This window comes from Neopsephotus bourkii, unplaced genomic scaffold (assembly GCF_033783945.1).
Source record: "Neopsephotus bourkii isolate Nb327-2 ecotype Australia unplaced genomic scaffold, CSIRO-AGI_Nbou_v1 NB_1363, whole genome shotgun sequence".
Classification (NCBI taxonomy): domain Eukaryota; kingdom Metazoa; phylum Chordata; class Aves; order Psittaciformes; family Psittacidae; genus Neopsephotus; species Neopsephotus bourkii.
In genome coordinates, this window is record NW_026901842.1 from 543,807 (window position 1) to 562,531 (window position 18,725).

Here is an 18,725-nt window from a genome sequence, read left to right on the forward strand (position 1 = left end):
AGAGATAAAGGCAGGACATGGACACCGCATCCCCAGGCTGATTCTTGCCCACAGAAAATACCAGGGGTCAAAAGAATATCTCTTACTTCACCCAGCACAGAGAGAAGAAGTGGTAAGAGTTTAGTTAATCTTCAAATCCACCTCCCTTCTCCTTGTAGTGCCATAGAAATAAAATTCACTGCAATCATAAATATTGCTAAGCATCAGGCAATCATTCTCCAGCTTGGAGCTGCTGCTCTGCTGGGATTTTGGAGGTTTTAGAGAGTAAGAGTTCAGCTTCTGTGCAGAAATTCCCCAGCCCATCACTGTGTTGGGGCTGGTTTGTAATGCCATTGGGAAATGCTCGGGCACAGCCTGGCAGGGTGGGCAGCACCCGCCACCCATCAGAGGCCAGCACGATCCCTACAGACGTTCTCTGTGCAGGGCTTGTATGGTCTTGAGCCTCTGCGTGTGTCAAGGGAGAGTTACTTGGTGATCAGGCTTCAAAAGCAGCAAATATCCCTTTTCTTCCCTGGGTTTTACCAGTGACCAACTGCTCTGCAAAATACCTGCAACAAAAGTCACTGAGCTCACATATCTCATCATAGTTACACCTTGAATTACTCTTTGTCCAAGAAACAATAGGAAAAAACCTAAAAGTAGCTCCAGAAGTAGCACAATTTCTGATTAGCAGCAACAATCCCTATGAACATCATCCCCCAAACCTGCAGACAACTAGCAAAACATCCCCAGACGCCCCAAGACAGGAGCTGCAGAGGGACTTTGTTTTCCAAAAGGAGTGGATGTTGTCATTCCCACAACATCAGTCTGCCTCCCAGTGAAACTAGCTGGGAGCATGTATCATGTATATACACTGAGCCTTTCCATTCCTTTTAAAAACAGCTCATGCTAAAGGAAAACCCGTTTTCCTTAAAGGCTGTAGGGGGTTACAGTCTGCCCCTGCTACAAATAGTTGGCAGTTCACTTGTGCACAGGGTTATAGGTGCTGCTGAAAAAAACCCTAGATATCCAAAAGAACAAGCATTATTGCCCTCTTTATAGGGTATAATCTTCTCTTTAAAGGAAAACTGGGTATGAAAAGACCCTCTGCAAGTATCATTAGCCATTTGTCTCCCTACCTCTTTGGCTTGATAATCCCGAAGCCTCAGCCTGCCCTCACTCTTGTCTCAATCTCTTGGCTGGGCATGGGCAAATAGTCAAATTGATTTCAACATGTCCTTCCCTCACTTCTTCTTTTACACACAGGGTCCAGTGACTCTTGCGCCTTCCAGGGTTTGGCAAGGTCCACGGCAGAAGCACAAGGCAGAGGAGAGGAAAGTGGTTTCAAAACGAGAACAGGGAGGATCCTGCTCCCCCTCCTCGAGGCTGGGCATGCCCTGGGAACCTCTGAGCGCTGCGTGCTCTGGGAGCAGCAATTTCACATCCAGGGAGGTGAAAATGCCCGTTGTCTCCCCTCCTTGTCTACTATGGGGTCTTCCAGTTATTTCTGCCCTAATCCCTCATCTTTCCTTGCAGAGGCTCTCCTGAGTGCTTTGAGGGCACCTCACAAAATACGGCGGTATCTGAAAAGAAGTGGGAGAACAAACAGCACCCCCCATCCCACTCACATCATCTGAGAAAGACATCAAGGTAAACCCCATTCTTCCACGAAGAGCGAAGGGGACTTCCAGCCACCCACAGGGGCAGGGCCCTTGTGAAAGCTGAATTTTCCCTGGGAGCCCCAGGCAGTTTGGCACGAGGTCTGCCAGCTCCACGGCATGAGCATGTGATAACTCTGGCCACACTGCCTCCACAGCAGTCATCACCTTGGAGGCTTCCCTGGACAGCCCCATACCCTCCAGAAGACATGCTGCTGTGATGCCAAGCTGTGCCCTTTAGAAGGTCACATACTTCAGGTACAGGCCTGGATGGCATTCATTTGGCTTGTAACATCACGTCACAGCTGTAAAATGTTTTCTCCATCACTGCCATGTGCTATGTGTACACAGCAAACATTTCTTTCACCTCCATCTTCCGGTGAGATGAATGCCACTGGGTTTATCACCCTTACCACAGCTGCTCTCACTGCAGGGACAAGAAAGGGTAGGACAGACATTTCAAGGCTATTTTGTCTGCTGGTTTGGGGCACTGAGTTCAGAGCAGCAGGACCTACAGGATGTGCATGCGCTGAGGAGGGACCAGGGTAGATGTTTGGGAAGGTGGAAGAACTTGCTGCAGACACCCAGGTACGATGCATGAACCATGGTGCATGTTTAGCAATTTTGTGACTATCCTGGAACACATGCGCCAAATTATTGACCAGTTTCAGCACCAAAATGGTCTCCTCATGGCTTTTGCACCGCCACCTCTCCCACACTCATGTCAAAGCCCCATGAGGAGCGTATCAAGCGGGATAACCCCCTGCACCACCCCCAGATCCCAGTCACACATATCAAAGCATGGAATACCACTGCAGCCAATCTGTGCCATGGGGAGAGTGACTGAGTCCCAGCCAGAGTCCAGCCATTATGGAGTAAAGTGCATGGAGGAGGAGAGACTGGATTTGAGCAAGGGAAAGGAAAGGTTTAGAAAGATGGGATTTGCTGAATCAAGCTTGCAAATGGAGTCCAAGCTGATACCTTTGGCTCCAGTATCCGGACACTGTAGGAAATGGCTGGGAGGATGCAGCAGAGACGGATCCTGGCCCTTTTGCACCTGAGACGTGAGGTCCAGCAGCCTCCACCGGGCAGGTACAAGTCCCACTCCTACTCGTGGTTCCTTGCGGGTGTGTAGGTCTCCTCACACCCTGCTGTGGCCTCTCCCAGCAGCACAGTGATGGCCCTTGAGCAAGGAGAGTGCTGAAATACCAGTTTCCAGTTGAGCCTCATGATGGCAGCTCTTTGAGCTGACTCACGTGGGAGGGCAGACGGATGACTAATACCCTGTACAAAAAGTACAGGGTAAAGGAAACCCTTGCCTAAAATGAAGATCTATGCCCTGCATGTACTGGCATTTCATAACAACCCACAAACCCCCCACATTTGTCACTTGAACTTACTTCTATAGCTTTAAACCTGAAACCACCTTTCGATCACAGTCTGTCTCAGCAAAACCTATCTTCTGATACCAACCTGGCAGCTGTTTACAGCTGGAAATACCTGTCATATGATCACATTAGCCATCTGCATGGAGAGCTTGCAGAGAGCCAGCGCTGCAAGCCACAGCTCATTGATTCCTGTGTCCAGCATGTAGCAGAGATGCAATTTCACTGTCTACAGCTCAGAGTGGTGGAAAGACCACGTGGTCTCTGAAGGAAGACACGGGACTGGAGGGTGCTGGCCAGGCAGGCTTAACCATGGTCCCCATGTGTGCTCAAGCACATCCCTCCAGCAATCAGAATCCCAGGCTGGTTTATGTTGAAGGGACCTTAAAGCTCCTCCAGCTCCAACCCCATGCCACGGGCAGGGACCCCTTCCACTGGAGCAGCTTGCTCCAAGCCCCTGTGTCCAACCTGGCCTTGAGCACTGCCAGGGATGGGGCAGCCACAGCTTCTCTGGGCACCCTGTGCCAGCGCCTCAGCACCCTCACAGGGAAGAGCTTCTGCCTAAGAGCTCAGCTCAGTCTCCCCTTGGGCAGGTTCAAGCCATTCCCCTTGCCCTGTCCCTCCATCCCTTGTCCCAAGCCCCTCTCCAGGTTTCCTGGAGCCCCTTTAGGCACTGGAGCTGCTCTAAGGTCTCCCTTTAAGGAGCCTTCTCTTCTTCAGGTTGAACCAGTCCAGCTCTCTCAGCCTGGCTCCAGAGCTGAGATGCATAATAATGACTTATTTTTTTTTCTTACAAATAGGTTGCATGAAGCATGAGTGCTCAAGGTAAAATCAGGGCAGAACGGTGTGGACGAAGAGGGCTCAGCTTTCCTTCGGCTGGAGGCAATCCTGGGCAAGCATGCACATATCCCATCTTTCCAGGGGAAAAGCCTTCTCCAGCTCCCAGGGATATCTTCAAGATTTCAGGGCTGATCATAGGAAATCTGTAAGTAGTACCTGCAGTTCCTGTGGTAACAGGTTTTTGCATAAGATCTCAAAGCACTTTAGAAATAGCCTGGTTGCACCACACTCATGTGGAAGGGGGAAAGAGCTGCACATGCAGAGCGGAGTAGGAGGCAGAAGATGCAGTGAGGGACTTCTCAAATAAAGAGCTGAAGTTACATCAGGGAGACAAAACCACACAGCAGTAGAATCTGTGTCTGTGCCAAAAGATTAACTGGATCCATTAACTATTACTTTTTTTTTTTTCAATAGTGTAATAGCATCCAAATATTGGAATTTAATGGCAATTATTGGAAATTAATGGCAATGGCACCTAGCTCTCATGCCAGCCTTTCTGCTGCGTGGTTGATTAATTATGCAAGAAGGGACCAGATGCGGAGATGTATTAATGCACAACATTCCCTCCTGCCCTCCTCCCACCCTCTTCCAGAGCAGAAGTAGACTTTGAGTTGCACTTCCCCGCTTTAATATTTAAAATCTTCTATGCTGGCAGCACGACCATGCTCTAAGCCCTTTGCAAAGAAGAGTACAGCTCCCAGCAGGGATATGGGAGCAAGTGCTAAAAATCTAGGCTAAATTTGGGTTTTGGGGTTTTAACAACCAAGGCAGGGATTCTCACCAGTATCTGTCTGGCCAAAATTTGCATCCTCCTGAATTGTGCTGCTCCACTCAACCTAATACATGCATGCGCCTTGCTGACTCAGTGACCTGCCCAGCCTTCCGGGCCCACAGATTCAGTGTTCCCAAAATATGCTTCACTTCTCATCAACACCTTTCCAAACGCACCAAGACCACCACGATCAATCTCTTTAATTAGGCTTGCTTCTTCTCACCTCCCCAAAGCCCATGCCAAGCTCTAGCCTGGAAGAACAGGGACATTCACTGACAAACCAATGTAAAAAGGTCGAAGCTCAAAAATCATTAATTTAGCTCACTAATACCCACGTGGAGGAAAGAAGTATTTCATTTATTCCAGCCTGACTCAGCCTTTCAACATATTTTCTATTTTCCTGGCACCAAACCTCGTGGTCTCTCTGCAAATCACACTAGCAGAAGAGACTCAGCTTGAGCCAGAGCCAAGTTTTCATCAGGGCAGATACCTAAATGTTTCTTCTTCCAAGAACACCCAGTTGAGGGAATATTTTTATAAAGAGTTGGCAGTGCTCAAGGCCAGGTTGGACACAGGGGCTTGGAGCAAGCTGCTCCAGTGGAAGGGGTCCCTGCCCGTGGCAGGGGTTGGGGCTGGAGGAGCTTTAAGGTCCTTTATAACCCAAACCATTCTATGATCCTGTGATTCTAAGTCACGTCATGGGATGTGATGGGCCTTCCTGGGAGCCAGGAGCTGGTGGCCCTTGGGCAGAGCTGGGATCTGAAGTGTATACCAGGATGAGATTAGCAACCCTATTTTGGTGGGGAACATGGGTTTCTGGAATAGTTTTTCTCTTTTCTCTGGGGTTTTCCCGCTGTCCTCTCTGTCCCTCTGCTCTCAGCCCCTCTCACATCTCCTGCAGAGAGCATCCCAGCCAGCTTCCTGGAGACACACACTGGGCCTGAACCTTTGTTGGTCAAAGCCAGTGTCCCTCTGATGCTCCTGTGATGTTGGCTCCAGGGTGCAGTGACCCCACGGGTGCCCGTGCTGCTGGCACCAGTGCCAAGGAAGGGGTTACCTTCCCCTGAGCCTTGCTAAGACAGGAAGTCCACGTAGTGGTGGACCAAAGCTTATACCTCCCTTGCCCTCCTTTGCTCTTTCTCCAGTCAGTTTCCTGTGGCCTGTGATCTTCCAGCCATCCTCACCAGTGATTTACCTGGAATTCTTGTCTCCCTCCCCATCCCGTCACAACCTCCTGCTTCAGGTATGCTCAGAATCAGACAAAGCAGGTTCTTCCTGTGGCAGTCAAGGTCTCTGCCTGGAGGTGAATCCGGTACCTGCTCCCCAGGACACGTGCTGTGATGGTGCAGGAGCAGAGCTGGCCCCGCTCAGAGCCAGGCAGTGAGAAAGGGCTGGTTCCACGACTGCAGCCTCCCAGCAGCGGGGATGTGCACAGGAGATGTGTTTGTGTTCCCAGCTCCTTCCCCTGCATCCCACAGCAGACACTGGGCTGAGAGCAGGAACCCCGCTGTGCCACCTCCTGATGGGCTGTTCCAGCACACGGCAGGAAGGGTTGGTCTGGAATCTGCCGAGTCCCAGATCCCAGCGTGGGACAGCTGTGGGAGCAAGGGCTGCTGCAGGGGCAACCCTGCCGGTGCTGTGCTGCTGCCGAGGGACAGGGACACTGCTGGGGAAGGTCCAGACAAGGCACCGTGCTCCTGAGAGCTGCAGAGAAAGCTCTGGCTCTGCTCTGAGCCAGGGGAGTGGATCACAGAACCCCAGCCTGGTTTGTGTTGAAGGGACCTTAAAGCTCCTCCAGCTCCAACCCCTGCCACAGGCAGGGACCCCTTCCACTGGAGCAGCTTGCTCCAAGCCCCTGTGTCCAACCTGGCCTTGAGCACTGCCAGGGATGGGGCAGCCACAGCTTCTCTGGGCACCCTGTGCCAGCGCCTCAGCACCCTCACAGGGAAGAGCTTCTGCCTAAGAGCTCAGCTCAGTCTCCCCTCTGTCAGGTTCAAGCCATTCCCCTTGGCCTGTCCCTCCATCCCTTGTCTCAAGCCCCTCTCCAGGTTTCCTGCAGCCCCTTTAGGCACTGGAGCTGCTCTCAGGTCTCCCCTTAAGGAGCCTTCTCTTCTCCAGGCTGCCCCAGCCCAGCTCTCTCAGCCTGGCTCCAGAGCAGAGCTGCTCCAGCCCTCGCAGCATCTCCATGGCCTCCCCTGGACTTGCTCCACATCCCTCTTGTGTTGGGGGCTCCAGAGGACAGGATGGGGTGGGTATCCAGGAGGGTTTGTTTGAGCCAGCTTGGCCTGATGTGCTGTAAGAACACCCACGTTAGTGACCACCATCTCCAGGCAAGGGCAGATCCCAACAGGTCTGGGTCTCACCCAGCTGCAGGCCAGCACCCAGGGAGGTGCCCATGTTCGCTGCCTCCCTCCTCAACACAAGACTGCACAGTGGATGAACGGTGCCCACCAGTGCTGCAGGGGTTCCCTACATCATTGTGCTGCAGCAGAGCAGAGCTGTCAGACCGAAGCGGGTCTCTGCCACCACAGCAGGCTCTAAAGCAGCCGATTCTTCCATAGGATTGGGAGAAAATGAGCCAGGAAAACACCCAGAGTGGAAGGACGGAGCAGTGAAAGCTCCAGAGGAGAAACTCCCTGAGTGTGGAGAGAGGGTTTAAACAATGCAGTGCTTAAATGCTGTGTGTGCAGGTTATGGAGGCCAACAGGAAGGGAGGGGTGGAGGCAGCCTGATTTCAGCACTTGACGCTCTTAATAATGGCTTTTGTGTAACTCGGTGAGAGCCAACAATAGAAGTGCTGGAGGAGTCTCTGGTATCCTGCACCCAGCAGGCAAATGGGACTGGGAGAGATGCTTTTATAGTGCGAGATGGAAGAAGGCGAAGCCCAGACTGGAGCTGAGAACCAGCCATGCAGCTTGGCAAGGAGGCAAACCACATCCCCAGCACAAAACCAAACTGTGGCAAAGACCTGGGCAAAACCCCAGAGCTTCAGAGCAAGCACACAGACCTGGTCTGCCCAGTCCGAAGTGAGCTGAAAGGCACCCAGGGATGCATGAGGGTGATGCTGGACTTGCCACCCCGTGCTCATCCCCACTGAGGAGTTGAGCGGTTGGAGCACAAAGGTACAAACTGAAAACCACACAGCTGAGAGCTCTGTAAATGAGACCAAGGTCCTGTCCGCAGCAAGTGCCTGGGGCAAAGGCTCCATAGCTGCACCTTTGGTAGCTGCAGGACTAGAGCTGCAGAGGACATGTAGAGGAAGATGGGGACATCTTCCCTTGACCTGAGGAACACTCAGCTCTGTGCAAAGAGCCCAGCGATGCCCCATTGTGTCCCCATAGGAAGGGCTAAGAGAAGAGCCGGCAGCACATTGCTGTGAACACCCTGGTGAGGGCGGAGGTGTGCAGTGACCACCACAGCACAGCAGCAGGCATAGCCTCCACTCACACCCAGACCCAGCACACTGTGCATGTAGGAGGAATATGTCCCACTGCTTCCAAGGGGGAAAATTCTGGGAGGTGACTCATGGCAAGTATTTATACACGGTGTGCATTAACTCTGGCAGGTAGGCTTGGAAAAACAGGACTGATCCCATGAGCACTGAGCTCTCCTTTAGGATGCACTGACCTCACTGCTGGTTGGGTGGTAGGCAGCACTGAGGGGTAGCAAAATAAAATAAAGCCATTTATAATGGTGTTTGGGGCATTTCATTTTGTACAGGCAGTGTTTGGAGTTGGAAAGAGTAGAGGAAACTTCTGGAGTTTGTGGTGATTGTTGGTATGAGTTCCACAGTGAGCGGTGCTGGGTGAGAGAGCTGGAAACTTTGTGCAATCTCTTTTCTAGGATCATCTGTCTGGGAGGGCAGTTTTAAATCTGTCTGGGAGAGAGATATTTTAAACTAGAATAGAGTACAGAGAGGTTTCTGCAGCATCTTACAGTTGGACTGATGTGATTCAGGAAACCTGATTTGAACTCATGTAATTCACAAACCAGGATTTATTAGGGTCCTACTGGGCTGTAATATTTTATCTCTTCATGCTTTCCTTCTCCAACCACCTCTTGCTACAAAAACCAAACCCAAACAGCTCAACCAGCCTTAAAATGCTAGGAGGACATGAAAGTTGAAAATCATGTAGGAGAGCAGTATCTGGAAAATGTTGGTCAGGGAGTTCAAGAGAATTGAGGCTGCTAATGGCAGCTGGGAAGAGGAACGAAGCCAGGCAAGGTTTGACTGTCACCCATAAAGCAGCTTCTGAACTTCTGTTCGACAAATGTCAGCGCAAACTGGAGGGACTCACCCCATCTTGGAGGAACCACAAGACTAGACCTCACGTGGGACACTTCCTGCTCCAGAATATACAGACAGGCCTAATTCTGCTCACTCTGCGGGGCAACAGCTCTTGCAGCACTGCCACAGCGCACCTGGGAGGAGCTTCATGGTGCCTGAGGAACAACTGCTCCACTTTGCCAGGGAGGAGAGCTACCAGGTGAACCACAGCACCTTAGTGTTCAGACCTAACAGAGCAGAACTATCCAGGCACCTCAGCACACTTAAAACAAACAATAAGAAAGATAAATTACTGATGGCTTCTAATTAGAAAAACACTTTAGAGGCAGTAACTACACTGCATCCCTTAACTATTTCTATCAGGTTGCAACCGTCTGCGTAAAGTGTTAAGCTGTTGCCTTACCAGTTTACAACAGGAGTAGCAAAATGGTGTTTGATAAAAGACTTTAACATCTTATTTTTCATTTCACAAAGTCAGTCAAGAGAAACCAAGTGACTAATGTCAGCAATGAGTAGCCAAGAACAAAATCCAATTTTGCTGTTTAATTCTCCCTCTCTCCATCCAAAGCTACTAAATCACCATTAAGTTTGCCCATTCACATGAAAGTGCACAAACACATTAAGTTTTGAGCAGATTTCTCTTTAGTTCAGTCTCAGCAAAACAAATCTGCATTCAAGACTCATTTCACAATATATTAATCGAACATTTTCAAAATAATTATTTTTTTTTTTAAATAACCATTTCTTTACATCACTGCAATAGCAATTCTAGAAAAGTCAGTGTACAGATAGTAGCAATTTGATTAATCAGCTAGACTCAAACAAAATGAGGGGTGGACCTTTTTTTCTCTCCAAGCAGGTTGCATGCAGCAGGTCTCAGCAGCTCCCTTAGCGCACAGTCTTTCTTCACACTTGCTGGGAAGGATTTTCTCTCTTAGCTGTCAGAAGACAGTGAAGTCTGGTTTGTGCAAAGCTTTGCATAATGCAAAGTTTCACAACCTGGATTCTGATCAGTCTTGCAGAGGTTCTGCACACTGGAGTCGTTGCTAATGCGACTGAAGAATCAATGCTACAGAAAGGAAAGGCCTGAACCCTCAGTCTAATGAGCCCATTTTCAAGTTTCCAGACAGAATTTTCAAAGCTGATGCAGGAACACTAACAGCACTAAAGAGCATTCAAAAAAGCAGCTCGGCTCTACCCAATAGCTTGTCCCAGTGTTCTGTGTATTCTCTCAAGACCTTCCAAGGCAGAAGAAACTATTTTCTCCCCATTAGGTATTAATTCACCAGTTAAATCACAGCTGTAAGGTACTTCACTGGCCAAAACGTGTAACGTGTATTACATAAAAGAAAAAGAGAATATTCAGGACTTGATCTCAAGCCCACAAATCTAAATGGATAAATAAAGACATGAGAAAATTAGTGTTCCCATATGATCTATAACTAGTTAGCTACTCAACAACCCCCTAAGGAGTATTATGTTTCGTAAGAATGGAAGCTTGTCAGCATCATCACACACAGTGCACAGCACAGGAATTTAGAGGGCTACCAGATTATCTGCTACAATTGTAAAGAACCCAAGGAAGTTTAATAGTTATCTGAAAAATGCAATAGGTGTCCATTTCCTTTGAGATGCCAAAGGTTCCGTTTGAAACCCATTCTCAGTAGTAGAGGGGAAAGATGGATATGATACTCTTGAGAGGAATGTCCACATATGCTCTTGGCTGCATACTAAGGTAAATTCAAGACACCCCCACCCCCAAACTTCATTTCCATGTTATGGGCACTTTGTCAGTTTGGAGCAGCTGCTCACTCTAAAGAGGTATAATTTAAGAATAAAAAGAAACAGACATAAGGGAAACAGATAAAAAGAACCTCCAGTTCTAGTGATGCGGTGCACAGGGAGAAGGGAATACTGCAGTAGAACAGCAAACCCTCAGAGCTCTACAAGAGAACCCAGGCTGCCGAAATCTCTCCCCTTCCTCTGCATGTATCTACCACTAAAGTCCATGAAAATTAAGTGCCTTGGTGGAGGCTCCTCAGTGCTAAGGACTATGCCCCAAGATTCTGCCAAAATGAAAGCAATGAGTTTCGGAGAAGTTCTGTGTTAGCTTATTGGTTTTTCTTGTCCTCTGGTGGATAGTACGGAGGAGGGGGTGGCTGGTCCTGAAATAAAGACAATAAAAGAACACCAATTCATGACTAAGAGAAACAAAAGCAACCCCAACCACCCTGCAAAAAAAAACAAACAACCCAAAACACTGAAAAATTAATTCAGACAAACTTTGCTGTGTCACTGAGAAAAAGAACAGCTAAGCACACATTTACCTCACACTGCAAACCCAGGATGACACAGGAACTCACCGGAGGCATGCAGGCATTATGTGGGTTGACTGGGCTGTAGTAAGCACTGGCAGCGGCTTCTGCAGCCTTCGCTTCAGCTGTCACAGAAAGAGAAGTTACAGATTTAGTGACACAAACAGAACTTCTACACTGAAAAAAACCCTCCACATATTCCTCGCCAGCAAGTGTTACTAACAAAGCATTATTTGACCAACACTTGAGCTGCAAAATAGCTACAACAAACACAATGACTGAGCATTATCTCTTCCAGTTGCCACAGGATTTTCAAGTGCAAAATGAAGCAGACCAAGATTTCATTTGGAAATGTCACCTGGGAGTAGCCTTGTAGTCAACAAATAAATGCTAACAGCAGTTTTGCCTGAATACAGACAATACCTCTTAAAAAGGCAGTTAATAAACCTCCTTCTTGGAAGTAAAAACACAAGAGAAAACAAAAATCAGCAGTTTATAGCAGCTCAGGGACTCATTTTTAAAGGTGATTTATGAAGGTAATCCAGGTAGTCTATTTCTGCAGAATACAGAAAACCGGTACAACCATCTTTATCAGTGCCACTTCCCAAATAATAGTTCACAGGTGATTGGTTGTTTACTCAAACCGAAGAGAGACAAATACCATTACCTGTAAGAGATCTATGACTGTGTCCAACCACAAAAAGCTCTCTTCCCCCCTCCCCCACAAACCTTTTAAGACCACACTTGAAGTCATTCTGATAAACTACAAAGAGTGAAAATGAGACTGATATTTCCCCAGCTTCTCTCCACCATCTATTCTGCTGTTCCATATTGTTTAAACAGAAGTAATAGAGTGAAATGGGAGAAGGCAGAGTATCACCAAAGCCCCTTTGCTAACTAAAATGGACTACAAACATGTTTCATCAGCAAGATAACCACAGCAGGATAATCATAAACTGATTTTTTTTCTGTTTCAACAAGAAAAAAACAGCTGCAAAATATCTGCTAATGGCATCTACCCTGGAGAGAATCAGTCTAGTCTCCAGACTGAGCTGGAGATTAGGGGAGCTCCTTAATCCCTCTCCGAAATATTTTTAACTTCTAAGTGCAGATTCTACATTCTATGTTCCCCAAGAGATAACAGACAAGGAAGAACATCTACTTCATGGGTAACAGAATGTTGTGAGCTAATTCACCTGAACACGCTTCTTACCTGCGGGAGTGGTGGGCAGGTCTGGTCCACTCACAGGAGGTTCCATGGGCCCCGGGTATGGCGGAGGTGGAAACTGCATGTAACCCATGTCTCCATCCACCACAGGAGGGCCAGGATAAAACTCTGTCAGGAAAGAAGTAACACAGCAAACACTTCACTCCTTTGGGAAGCTCACAGCACACAGCCAAAACAAGTCAGAGGAAAATACAGTTAAGCTCAGAAACAAAAGTGGCACAAAGCATCAGATCAAACAAAAGCAAATCCAATTTGATTATGTAAAATCAGTGTTTCTTCTCTTTTTTACCTATTTTAAATCTTGCTAACTAGAATAATCCCTATCTTCAGTTCCCAGACTTACCAGGAGGAGGTGGGGGGTATGGATAGCCCCCATTAGCTGCAGCTGGTGCAAAAGCGTAGGATCCATTCGGCATACAGGAATAGCCATAAGCTCCATTGGGTATTTCACCTCTGGAGACTGGAAAAGTAAAGATAAGCTGACCTCATCAAAACATCAAGCCTGCAACAAACACAGGCCAAGAACTCCAAGAAAATTAGAGTCCCTATCTGAAAAACAAGCGCCATCCCAATAACTCCGCTGCTCATTGTTAAAAAAAAAAAAAAAGGTATTTTAATCTATTATGTAATTATTTTTTAAAGCAAGCAGGTTCCAGATACATCTTGAAAACTGCATCAATTTGAATCCAACCCGAAATCACCCTTGCTATAGAATGAAGGCAAGGCCTCCTGAAACCACTGAACTCTCTGGCAATACTGCCAGGCTCCTGTACCTTGTGATGCCACCTGCAGCATCCGCTGGCCAAACTCAATTGCACCTCCAGCTGAGAAAGTCATCTTGAACGTAGCAGATCCTTCCCAGCCACCTGCAGGGAAGAAAGACAGAATTCAGAAGCAAGAAGCCATTTTGATGCTATTTAGCTTCTAAGCTTTACCTACAGATGCCCTGTATGCAATTCTTTAAAGAGTTTATCCAAAAATTGAAGGAAAAGATGCAGATAAAATGGTAGAATTACCCTAATACCACACTGGGGTATTTTCAGGTCAAGAGACACCTGAAGAAGACACATCAAGGAGGGAGATCTTCAGAAGCTTTCTAAAGTTGTGGCTGTTACCACACCAGCTGTCAACAGACAAAGCTATCAGGAGTGCTGGATTTGCTCTAGCTTTGTAGAAGATTAGTGCAGAAGACAGGGATTTTCTTAATCCTGTTTGCTAAAAGCCTTTGCAACTACACCTAACTGTCAGCTATAAATTAGTTTGGGTCTTTGAGTGCCCAATGCAGAAAACAGATTAATGAAAAACATGCTCCACATAAATCCATTAGAGTCCTCAATTTCAAGTCAGGATAATAATAACAATAAAAAATAAGTAATAACATCTCATATTACAGACTAAAAAAGAAAATCAAGCACAGCCCAGAGTCCCAACAAAGCATGAAAGCAGAAGCTGTGTCAGGGCTGAAGCAGGGACATGTAGATTAAAGAGCCTTTTGAAGTAAACCAGACTCTTATGGCTGTTAAAGCAACATCCTCATTAAAAAAAGACAGCCTTCTGGGAAAATTCACAAAGGTTTAGCTAAAGCCATTTGCCTTTCACACAGCTTGCAGAGTTTGTCATTACTGCTCAGGCTTCCCCTCATGCTGTATGGTCCCACTTTGCTCCTCTACAGAAGCTACAATGCTGATTTCAGGATTACAGACTGAAGGCTCCTAAGAACTCCGATTTCAGTGCTCAACTATAGACTAAATCAAGCTGGAGATAAAAAGAATTTACTGCACTGTGTGTCTTTGGTAAAAGGGGGAGCATAAAGCAGTGATTAAAAAAAATCTTGTTGAAAACATCTACCACAAACTTCTCATTGAACATACTATGAAACCACCCCTGGAAGATTCCTTGGTTTCAAGAGAGTCCATTCTCTTCCAAGTATCATTTTACTGCTAAGATACCCTATAGCGATTGCGTGCCTTTTCCTAAATTGCACAAAAAACTGATGATGGGGAACAGTGCTCCTGAAAACCCAAACACAAAGGGACAAGGGCACAAGGGGACCTGGATTCAGAATTACCAGGTAACTTGACTGAGCAATGCGGAATGACATCCTCACTCCTGCTGACTCTGCTCTGATGTTTATTCAGTGAGATCACCTGGCTGACTAAAGTCAGTATTTTGCACAGAGGACAGGAGTGAGATCAGTTGCAGAACACATCTGGTCACTGTAATTGTACAGGGAGCAGACAAGGGGAATATTTTTGGCTGCTAATTTCAAAGACAAGACACATTCTAGTAGCACTGTAAAAACCTATTTGGCCAGTATCCAGCTTCAGTTACACTGATACTTTGTCATGGACTGTGCAGCTGAACTAAACATAACTTACATCTGTGTTGTACATACCTCCTGCCTCTGCTTTCACTGTGCCCTTGATATAATTTGCTCCAAAGACAGGCTGCTTAATTTCACAATCTTTCAGCAAATAAAAGGGCATCATAAAAGACTGCATAGCATCCTTTCCCTTCGACACAAAAATAACCTAAAAAGAAAACATTACAAAGGGTATTTAAAACAAACAGGAAACATAGGCCTGATTCATTATGTGAAGTGACTTTTTGCTGGACTGAAGCTCCCTCCTACATCTGTAGTTGTGCAAACCAAAAGCTACACCGAACAGTCACAAGGGTGAACTGCAGCCTCCAGGCAAAAAGCACTCCAGGAAAGCTACACTTCCTTAGATAATACTCTTCCCAGCTTTCAGAGAACTTGCTGCTGCACACAGCTATGATCTAGTAGCTGTGCTGCTGCACTCAGCATTTCCAGACCACTGCTAATTTCCAATCTCAAAGACACCTGATGGACTAAACAGCTGCCTTTATAAGGGCAGATTATTGATCATTATTATCTAACCAGATTTATTACCTTTTGACAAATAGATAGGCTGTACAATGAATTCATAATGCTCCCCAGGGGGAGAGGACGAGCCATAATTCAAGGGGTAGTAGACTGTCCTGACTTTCATGCACTGAGGACATTTAAATACAGAATTGCAAAGAGCCCCTGTTTCCTTACGCAAGACAAAGTCTTTTACTACTTACTCGGTAGGGCGTCAAGAAAACACTCCCTTTCTTGGTCCCTTTGAATGCATCTGGCATAGGTTCGATATCACTGAAGGTAATTTCTACATGATCATAGGTCATCAAAACACTGCAAACAAGATAAGAGAAGCGAGACAGTGTTACAGTGTTACAGCTCAAGTCAGAAGTACAACACACCTGTAGGTTTACTGACCTACCAAAACTGCCTTTAACCTCAGCCTAGCGCTCAGCAGACAAAAATCAGAAATCACTCTGGCTTGCATTTTCTTTCTTGTGGTTTTGTTTTGTTTTTTTTTGGCAGTAGCAACTTATGCAGTACTTGCTGCTTGTTCTCAAGCCTTGTGCTCCCTCCTCAGTGTGCTGGCACAGCTACCATTGTCTGCATAGCCGGGCAGTGAACCCAACCAAACGAACTGATCAAAATCTCAAGACATATATATAATTTTAAGTTGCACTGCATTTCTGCTGGATCAGTTCTCTAATTTGGTTCACCACAAGTAACACAACAGAGGAAGGACTGCTGAAGCAGGAGCTCCTTGGGATGGCTTGCGCAACACAGCTGTCAAAAGGTCTAACCACAGCTTAAGCATCTGTCACAGGATGGAGAGGAAGTCCACCTTTATGCCACTAGCCTTTATTAACCCATGCCGTCTGCACTGACTCCTTCATTCTCAATTCAAAACTGATCTTATTAAAACCACTGCAATACCCTTGCACAGATACAGCTGGTAACTTGTATTAACATAACAGCATCCACATTAGGGACTCTAATCCCTAAAACCAGAGAAACCTCCACCACCTTCACCTTTGGCAGCTTAGGTGCTACCATCCTCAGTCACCTGCCCTTTCCTTCTGCCAGCCAGTAGCTGTCCCTCCAGAAAAAGCTCTGGAAAGGCACAGGGGCCAGCAGCATTGTTTGGGCTACAGCACATCACCTGAATCAACCACCACAAGCAGCATAGGCTGTCACACGAGAGGTAACCCTGATCTAAGGCAGGCTGACAACTAGGAACAGTAATACACAGTTGTTTGTTTTAGTGAATACAAATTTAAGCCCCAAAGTTGATCTTACTAAATTCTTCGAGGAACGGTCACATCCCGAATTCCTGTACCAATGTTTAAGTGGCCCTATGGAAAGTCACCGTGAAAACTAAAGTACTCCTCTGCCTAAGAAGCAGGTGAGTGCCACGTCAGAACCAGAGCACTCCGGCAGACACAAACGGTGAGGCCAGCCAGGCAGATAAAGGCAGCTCTGTGGAGGCTGTTTCCATGGTTATATCCTAGTGCCTTTTCTCAACACTGCTGCTCCTTCCTGCACACACGGAGGGGGCGTGTGTGCAAAGAAACCAGAAGAATCAGCCGGGCAGGCAGCGCTGCGCTTCCCAAGCGGGCAGCTCTTGAACAGCGGCACACTGCGCCGAGAGACAGAAGACTGGGCCCTGGCCAGAATCACCGGGCTGGGGGGATGAGCTCTGCCAGCTCTGTCCGAGAACGCGGAGAGAGGCTGGGACAATAGCAGGAGGAGGCAGGAGCAGCAGGCAGGCCGCAGAAGGGAGCAGTGTAAGAGAGAAAAGCCCACGACAGAGGGCCAGCACAGTCTCCCCCGGAGAGTCGCAGGGGCAGGGGGATACGTACAGCCCCTCCCTCGCAGGGAGAAGGACGGACGACTCACGCCGGCACCGAGGGGGTTAAACTAACCCCTTCCTTATATCCCCCCCTTCCTCTCCTCTCCCCACACAACCGCGCCCCCTGAAGACAGCAAGCAGCACCCTGCTATCCCCCGGCCGGAGGCGGGGAGCAGGGGATGGCACCTCACTTCTCGCTGTTGTTAACGATGACGCCACCGCCCTCCGAGTGGTTCCTGTTCAGCGCCATGTCCTCCTCCTCTTCCTCCCTCCCCGGCTCCCAGCTCGCTCTGCACCGGCGCCGAACGCGGCGGGAGGGCCGGCCGGGCCAGGCCGCGCGATACATGCTGGGAACTGTAGTCCGGCAGCGGCCAGAGGCCGCCATGGCGGAGCGCGCGTTTGCTCCGCTGCTGCCCCATCAGCGCCCGCTCTCGGCCCCGAGCCCGGCGCAGCAAGGGGAGCGCCTCCCTCGGCAGCGTGGCCACCCCCAAGGGCTCACGGAGCCTTCGGTGCCTGCTCCCGCCGCGATTTATGACCAAAATTTACCGAGCGCAGTCCGTTTTAGGTTTTAAACTACCTCGGTTTTCTAATACAGAAGAGGAGGGGTGATCCGAAGAGCCAGTCTCCCTTTTGGAAGAGCTCTCTAACATATTTATAAATCCCATTAATCATCGAGTATGTGTCCTCCTGACCATATATAACAAAGTGATTTCCGTTACTTGGAACTCGCCTGAACTTGGAAGCTCGCAGTTTTCCCGGGATTTCTGCCATCCAGGCGCTCTGGCACGGCAGCGCTTTGCCGGTGGGAGTTCGCAGAGCATCGAGGCAGTGATCACACCGACATTATGTTTTAAACCGCTGTCCTTTGCTGCTGTTTGCACCTCATTTTTTATCCTGAATACATTTCCTGGCCAGCTCACCAGAGAATAAATAAAACCTTTTCCCTAGGAGGCTGTCCAGTGTGATAAACACATAAATGCATTGGCTTTCGCAAATCATAGGTGTGGTTATGTGGCTATAACTGTACGTATTTACAATAACAGAAACAAAACTCGCTAAAGACACAAGACTAGACAACAAGTTAAAACGGTTCAGATTCTTGATCAAAATGGAGTCACATAGCAAAGGAATCCTGGAAAACATAAAGTACTTTTTAGCTTAACTTAGGTTGTAGAAAGAGAACAATGTTCATGTTGTAAGTCTGTGGTGAGATAACAGGATTTAGTGGCCCCACTAAACATGAATGAGTTATTTCACACCATCCTACTTATCAGTTAATTTAGAGACAGAGCCTCCCAGACATCTGCTAGCTTGGGGTACTCCTTGTCTGCCCATCCTGCAGTACATTTTGCAGGAAGGACACACTGTTTTAAATCTTTGCTAGTTATCAGAATAATTGCAGATATTGCTGGTTGTGTGATTACTGAGGCGTCCAACTGTGCCAAAGGTGAAAAGTGCACTGTGAGGAAGACTGCTTACTTCATCCTGAAGACCCCTACTCACAAGAGGAAGACTGCTTACTTCATCCTGGAGACCCCTGCCCAC

General features: G+C 47.8%; 1 protein-coding gene across 2 annotated transcripts; it reads right to left on the reverse strand.

Moving 5' to 3' along the window:
* Nucleotides 1-9,594: 9,594 nt before the first annotated feature.
* On the reverse strand, nt 9,595-17,531 carry WBP2 (WW domain binding protein 2). 2 transcript variants are annotated; one of them, XM_061366935.1, is made up of 8 exons: nt 17,372-17,531; nt 15,556-15,664; nt 14,861-14,996; nt 13,239-13,331; nt 12,809-12,925; nt 12,451-12,573; nt 11,286-11,362; nt 9,595-11,087 (listed from the first exon to the last, which is right to left on the reverse strand). In XM_061366935.1, the coding sequence occupies exons 1-8, from the start codon at nt 17,524-17,526 to the stop codon at nt 11,034-11,036; spliced, it is 864 nt and encodes a 287-aa protein (XP_061222919.1). In that variant the 5' UTR covers nt 17,527-17,531; the 3' UTR covers nt 9,595-11,033. The 2 variants fall into 2 exon arrangements, with proteins under 2 accessions (XP_061222919.1, XP_061222920.1); XM_061366936.1 differs by having other exon boundaries at nt 17,367-17,522.
* Between the last annotated feature and the right edge of the window lie 1,194 nt (nt 17,532-18,725).

Coding starts and splice junctions, on each gene's coding strand:
- WBP2 (XM_061366935.1), bottom strand. CDS start 17,526: ATGTATCGCGCGGCCTGGCCCGGCCGGCCCTCCCGCCGCGTTCGGCGC. Junction 14,997..15,555: donor TTTTCTTGACGCCCTACCGA/GTAAGTAGTAAA, acceptor TTTTCTTTTTAG/GTTATTTTTGTGTCGAAGGG. Junction 13,332..14,860: donor AGTGAAAGCAGAGGCAGGAG/GTATGTACAACA, acceptor TCTTCCCTGCAG/GTGGCTGGGAAGGATCTGCT.